This window comes from Malaclemys terrapin, chromosome 13 (genome assembly GCF_027887155.1).
Source record: "Malaclemys terrapin pileata isolate rMalTer1 chromosome 13, rMalTer1.hap1, whole genome shotgun sequence".
In the NCBI taxonomy this organism is placed as follows: Eukaryota; Metazoa; Chordata; order Testudines; family Emydidae; genus Malaclemys; species Malaclemys terrapin.
Genome location: NC_071517.1, coordinates 36,018,674 through 36,025,783, shown reverse-complemented (window position 1 = coordinate 36,025,783; position 7,110 = coordinate 36,018,674). Strand labels below are relative to the sequence as shown.

At 46.0% G+C, this 7,110-nt stretch overlaps 1 protein-coding gene across 1 annotated transcript; it reads right to left on the bottom strand.

Moving 5' to 3' along the window:
* Nucleotides 1-2,611: 2,611 nt before the first annotated feature.
* On the bottom strand, nt 2,612-3,532 carry LOC128847917 (olfactory receptor 14A16-like). Its single transcript, XM_054047648.1, has one exon. The coding sequence runs from the start codon at nt 3,530-3,532 to the stop codon at nt 2,612-2,614; it is 921 nt and encodes a 306-aa protein (XP_053903623.1).
* Nucleotides 3,533-7,110: the final 3,578 nt, after the last annotated feature.

The window sequence follows — 7,110 nt, the reverse complement described above, 5'->3', positions numbered from 1 at the left end:
ACCAAAGGAAAAGGATCCACAGAGCTCTTTGCACTGGTTTAACCCAATCAGTTTTAGTTAAACCAGTGCACTTTTCTTATGTAAAGGCCAGAAAAAAGGAGATGTATCTCCAGGGAAAGAGGCTCTTGTGGGCACTGGGGCTTGCCTCAGGGTTATCTGTGGGTGCACAGAGTGATAAAAGACTCTACTGGAGGTGTTTGGGGGTGGCATGGACAGGAGAAAGGTGTTGTAGATGTTCCTCCTACCCTCTCAATATAATTTCAATTTTGAGAATTTGTGCTGATTTCTGCTCCCATCCCCACAAAACTGCTGTAGGGGATATCTGTTGCTTATCATCATTTGACTGCTGCTGAAGAGCATCCACTCCTCAGCAATTTAGCAGGCATTAGGCAGGCACACTAAGAGCACAGAGGTTAAACCCAAAGCAGGCAAACCCTAAATTTTAGTTCCTGTTCTTACTCATTATTATAAAGCTATCTAACATTTCAAAAGAAAATAAGTAAACAAACAGGCTGAAAAAATCACTGAGCTCTGCTATTGAACCATCTCTGCTAGTGACATCAGTAAGTTCCCTGAAATTAATTTCAGACTTTCATGCATTTCTGTGTCATGTATTATCCAGCAAATATTTACATTTATTTTAGTTTTGCTTTTACTCCACTTTCTTAAACAGTGCAAGCAACCACATTTACAAGTTATTTGTAGAAAGCTCAGTGAACTACTCATGTTCCATTTTCAAAAGCTGAAGATAAATATAAAAGTAACATAACATGCTATCTATTGTGAGCCTATGTTATGTTTAAACATTGTTCCATAGTGAAAAAAATCCTAGATTAAAAAGCATAAATAAAATTTTGAACCTTTGTATTCTGCAATTCCATAGCCATAGACTTTGCTGTTTACTCCTTGCCACAAAGTGCTACTCCAGAACTTGAGCTTTCATTTAAAGAAAATATGGTTCTAGTCTCTATGGCTGTGGAGAAAACCTTGAATAGGAAACTGTACACACAGATGCAATGTCAGTTGCCTGAATCTACAGGCAACCTGGAACAATAGGTGTGTTCTGAACAGTGCACATTCTTTGTTGCAGAGATCTGGTGGAGTCGTCTTTTAAATCCAGAGGATTTAACTGAATCTTCTGTTCCAGAGCCTTGATTTTGGGTCTTTCCATCTCTCTCTCCTGGTACTGTTTGGGAGAGGATAGGAGGCTCACTGTCATGGCTCCCTGGATAATGGCATTTTGGATTCCGGTGAGATCACATTCTCTTCTTCGGATGTCACTAATGTTTTTTTCCTCAGTGACCTGCTTGGTAGTGTGTGATAGTGTTATGTAGTTTCCTTTCTGTTGTCCCCAGTTAATCCATGGATAATTTTTCCATATTGGCAGGGACCTCCTGTAACTTTTTAATAGTCAAGCAACTGTAGGAGGCCAGTCTGACATGTCCCTTCCTCTAATTCTCTCTCCAAAGAAGGGTAAGATGCAGTCACTGCTTTGCAAAAGCAGTTTCTAAAAACTATTTTCCTTTATCTCTTATGGTCTGTAAAGTTTGTAGAACTAGGCAAAAGAAACACTTGCAGGTTGCACATCCCACCCAATGGCCCATCTGCAGCTAGGGCCACCCCAATGTTTCAGAGATTAAAAAAAAAAACCTCCCAAAATACACCTGGGTTTTGGGGGGTGGAATCCCTTCCTGACCCTGCCAGTGGCGAGATGAAACCCTGAAGCTTTTAGGACCATAAGACATATGCAGCAAATGAGCCCCAGGGCTGTTGAGCCTGGCCCCTCACCATCACAAGCAGCCCCATCATACAATCCCACTCAGACATGTGTCCATCTCGCTCTTCAAACTAATTCAGTCATTTGCCTCCCACAACTCCTATTGGGAGGCTGCTCCAGAACATCACTCCGCTGACCATTAGAAACCTCCTGTAATTTCTAGCCAGTCTCTTCATCTCTCACAAGCCCAAATGTACACCTGAGCCAGGCTAACACAGTCTGGCTCCTTGTCCCCCTCTAGTGGTTCGGCCACAAATGGTGGTTTATAAGACAATGGGCCCAGTCCCCAGCTTGTGGCAATGGATATACAGCCCCATTGGAGGCAGTAGTTCAGATGCACAGATGCTGAAAATTGCGTTAGCACCACCAGAGTCATTGGAACTACACTGATGTGTTACAGATCTACCCGAAATCTCTTCTCACCTACCCCAGTCTTACACCAGTCTGACTCCTTTGGTTCCAACAAAGCCACTCCTGATTTATGCGCACAAGCAAGACAACTCCCATCATTGTTTTCAGTGGCCATGGAATGGGTGCATGTGGCTAAGCAGTGTAACGGATATTGTTTTGGCACAGAATGAAAATCTGATTCCTCTTGTGCACACAATTTACACCCATTTAACTCCACGACTGGACCAGATTTTCTCCTGGTGTAAATCACTGCAGCATCAGTGACATCAACGGAGTTAATCTGGATTTGCATTGGTGCAACTGAGATCAGAATCAGACCTGTTTGTGTTCAAGCTGTGTGGTCATGGAAATAACTGACATTAATGAACAGATACTATGTGAGCAAACTTTAATTAGCTAAAGACATAAAAAATTCTTGGTGAATTACCTACACCCAGTCAGTCTTCTCAGGGCAGCTCTCATCTCCTTGTTCCTCAGGCTGTAGACAATTGGATTCATGATTGGTGACAATACGGAATAAAGAACTGCCACCACAAGATCCAGAGCAGATGGGGAGCTGGAGGTGGGTTTTAGGTAGGCAAAGGCCCCAGTGAAAACAAGCAAGGAGACCACAGTGAGGTGAGGAAGGCAGGTGGAGAAGGCTTTATGCCGGCCCTGCTCAGAGGGGATTCTGAGCACTGATTTGAAGATCTGAACATATGACACAATCATAAAAACAAAGCAGCCTAAGAATAAACACGCACCAAATGCAAGAACCCCAACTTTACTCAGATAAGCGTCAGAGCAGGAGAGCTTGAGTAGCTGGGGGATCTCACAGAAGAACTGATCCACTATGTTGCCTCCACAAAAGGTCAATGCAAATGTGTTCCCAGTGTGTAGTACAGAGTTGAGAATCCCACTTATCCAGGCACCAGCTGCCATTTGGACACAAGCTTTGCTGTTCATCATTCTCTCATAGTGCAGTGGTTGGCAGATGGCGACATATCGGTCGTACGCCATGATGGTGAGAAGAGAAAAATCTGCTCCCAACAAGAAAATGAGGAAAAAGACTTGGGCAACACATCCAGCATAGGAAATGGACATGGTGTTCATGAGGGAGTTTGCCATGGATTTGGGGACAGTGACGCAGATGGATCCAAGATCTATGATGGACAGATTCATCAGGAAGAAGTACATGGGGGTGTGAAGGTGGTGGTCAAAGGCTATGGCCATGAAGATAATAAGATTCCCCACCAGGGCTACAAGGTAAATCACAAGAAATACCACAAAGTGCAAAATCTGCAGCTCCCGAACATCAGAGAATCCCAGGAGAAGGAACTCGGTCACGGTGGTTCGGTTGGACATTTTCTTTCTCAGGAGATCGTGTGATGGTTGCAGAGAGAGGGACAAGAGCAAGGGACAGGATTAGATCATTAAATAACTCTCCTTTTGTGAAAACCACCTGAATTTCCTTGAGTCAGACCCTTAGCTTGTGAAAATTGGTGTAATATGGGAATGAGGATGGAGAAAACAGCTTCACTGACTCCAATGGAGTTACTCCTGTTTTACACTGGGGTGAGAGAAAATAGAATCAGCTCAATGGACTCCACAGCGGTTACTCATCATTTTCACCAGGGTGATAAAATGGAGAAATTGGAACAATTACTTTGGAGAAATTTGTATACCTCTGTTACCCAGAGGTGGGTGAACTCTGGATAACGGTGTATACATGTTGCTATCCTCAGTTTTCCAAGTGGAATTGGGGGTCTGTTTGGCCAGATTCTGCTGTCACGGTCATGCTGCGAATGTGGGATAATTTCACAGCATGCCATGGAATTACTCCCCATTTATACTGTTCTAAATTGGAGCAGCTTTTCGCATGGAGGTGACCAAACCCAGTCATAAATAAACAGAAAACTCGAGTCATGAATATGGCTCCCTTCCTGCTTCTCTAACCATTCAACTAAACACCCTCCCAGAGCTTGGAAGAGAACCCAGGAATCCTGACTCCCTGTTCGTCCCCTGCTCTAACCTACTAAATCCAACACCCCTCCCAGAGCTGGAAATACAGGAAAGGAGTTCTAGCTCTACACACTGGACTCAACTCCCTCCCAGAGCTGGGAACACAAATGAGGTGTCATGACTGCCAGTCCCCTCCTCTAACGACTACATCAGACTGCATCTCAGCTTCTGTCCCAGATACAATCCTTTGCCATCAGGAACAACTGTTGCGAGTGACAATGGAGAGTCATTGGGCCAGGGTAGGTGAGTGAGAGTGATTCTCCAGGGGCCAGTGGCCAGATCTGGGGTTTCCGCCGCTGGATCCTGCCAGCCGGGGTCTCAGCCCACTGCCAGCCTGGGGTTCCTTCCCCCAGGCCGGCAGCGGGTGCTGAATTGCACCGGTGGCGGGACCCAGTCGGCAGCGGGAAACCCGTGGCTGGGGCGGGTTAAGCGGATCAACCCGCCGCCCCCACTCTGGGGTTTCGGCCGCCGGCTCCTGCCAGACGGGGTCTCAGCCCGCTTCCAGCCTGGGGTTCCTTCCACCAGGATGGCAGCGGGTGCTGAGTTGCACCGGCAGCGGGAACCCGGCTGGCAAGGGGCCAGCAGCCAGAATCGCAGAGCATCGAATGAGCAGCTCAGCACCCCTGCTGCTCTAGGTTTTCCACCACTGGCTCCTGCCAGGTGGGGTCTCAGCCCACTGCCAGCCTGGGGTTCCTTCCCCCAGACCAGCAGTGGGCGGCTGGTCCCTGGCTGACAAGGGGCTAGCAGTGGGAACCCCAGAGTCGCAGCGGGCTGAGCAGCTCAGCCCACCCCAGATCTGGGGTTTCAGCCTCTGGCTCCTGCCAGCCGGGGTCTCAGCCTGCTGCCAGCCTGTGGTTCCTTCTCCCAGGCCGGCAGCGGGTGCTGAGTTGCACTGGCGGTGGGACCCCGGCTGACAGGAGCTGGCAGCGGGAACCCCAGAGCGGGGACGGGCTGAGCGGTTCAGCCGGTGCCACGAGACACCAAAAATTGACTTCCGTACCACCCTTTGGCACACGTGCCATAGGTTGCTGACCCCTGCTCTACACACTAGACTCAACTCCCTCCCATTGGGCCAGGGTAGGGGCATGAGAGTGATTCTCCAGTGTGGTACTTGGAGCACTCACCTGGTGTCTGGAAGAGCCAAGTTCAAGTCCCTGCTCCCATGACTATTTAATTTTTGATACAAAGTGGAGCAGCTTCAACAGGAGAGATTGAGACAGTCTCATTTCAGAACAGCCCATAGCCTAGCAGCTCAGGCACTCTCCTGTATGCTGGAAATTCAAATCGAATCTCATCATTATTCAGAGGGAGAGATTGAACCTGAGTCTGTCACAGGCCAGCCAAGTGCCCTAACCACTCAGCTTCAACTTATGAGGAGTGGCTGTCCCACAAGTACCCTTTCAGCAATTTAACAGACAGAAGAAACAAAAAACTGAGAACTAGACACAATCTGATTGATAGATAGATAGATAGATAGATCTGACAACAAACTAACAGAGAGATACAAGATTCAGAGAGTCAGACAGAAACACAGAACTAACACAAACTAAAAGATAGATAGAGAAGTAAAAACAAGCTAATAGAGAAAATTAAAAACAGACAGACAGCAGTAACAACAAACTAATGTATACAGAGAGAAAAGTAACAACGAGCTGATTGTGTTTGTCACAATTTTTGGACAACTTTAATGTAAAATCTTCAATCCATTCTAAAAATATGTGTGTCAATTTGATCAATTTCCCCACTCCCAATAGAAGGAAACTGAAGCACAAATATTCCGCCCCCTCTTTCCTAAGATAACTGCTTTGGACTGCCTCAGTTTCCCATGCCCAAACTGAGCTAAGAGTGAAAGTATGAAAAAAAATCTGTCACTTACAATTTCATCCTTAAAGAGCCTCTCTGTCACCCCCAAATATATTTCATTGCAGGAGCAAACTTACAATGCCGGTCTCTGAGATGTCTTTTCTCCTCCAGCTACAGACTGCAATTGGTTACCCCTCTCTCTGTAGCCCCATGAACACCCCTCTATTGATCTATCTCTCTATCTTATGCCCCGATCACTGTATTATGAGGCCTTTCCCCCACCACACTGAGACTGAGCTGTTGGAAATACACTGAGATCTGTGCTGTCTGCAGATGAGCTGCGTGTCAAAAACTTTGGTGCTGAGGGGAGGTGATTTATCCATGTCTGTTTTCTACGGGCTTGAGGGACTCACTCCCTGGAGCCCTCAACAGCAAAGAGACAACAATATTTTATCTTGCCTTCTACTTCCCTGAAGAGTTTTCAGAAACTAAAATAATCACAATTACAATGAGGGAGCAGGTTGTAAAGCAAAGATTGTGAGGTGACCACTGCAGGCACACAGGACTGTACTCCAGAGATCTGACATTAATTCCTAGCCCTGCCGCTGACCTGCTGTGTTACCTTGGAAAATCATTCCCTAGGGCTGTCTTTCCCCTCCCACCCTTTGCTAGTCTTTTCTACTGTAGGCTCCTTGGGGTGGAGACTGTGTCTTACCTAATAAAATGGACCTCTCATATCAGATTAATTAATTATTATTTAAAAGCTAAGATCCAAGGTGTCCTGAGATCTGATCCCAACTATTCTTCTGGCTTTGTTCTGTCTCTTCACCACTCCATTCCTCACTTTTTCATCCATCCTATTGGGATACTAGTTACAAATAGGAGGATAATTCATAATGAGTGGAGATGCTCAAAAAATCTTCCTGGCAAAACAACTTTTTGAAGAAAAATTGGTTGTCATTGAAAATATTTTAGCATGGAAAAAATTCATGTTGAACTCATTTTTCTATGGGTTTTTGTTTTTTCAGTGGGGGGAAGTTGTTTTCGGTTTTGTATTTCTGAAAACCTGGAGATGGAAAACGTTTTTGAATATGTTTTTTCAGGTTTTGGGGGGGGGG

Excerpts from the sequence above, each read along its gene's own strand:
- LOC128847917 (XM_054047648.1), bottom strand. The coding sequence starts at position 3,532 with ATGTCCAACCGAACCACCGTGACCGAGTTCCTTCTCCTGGGATTCTCT.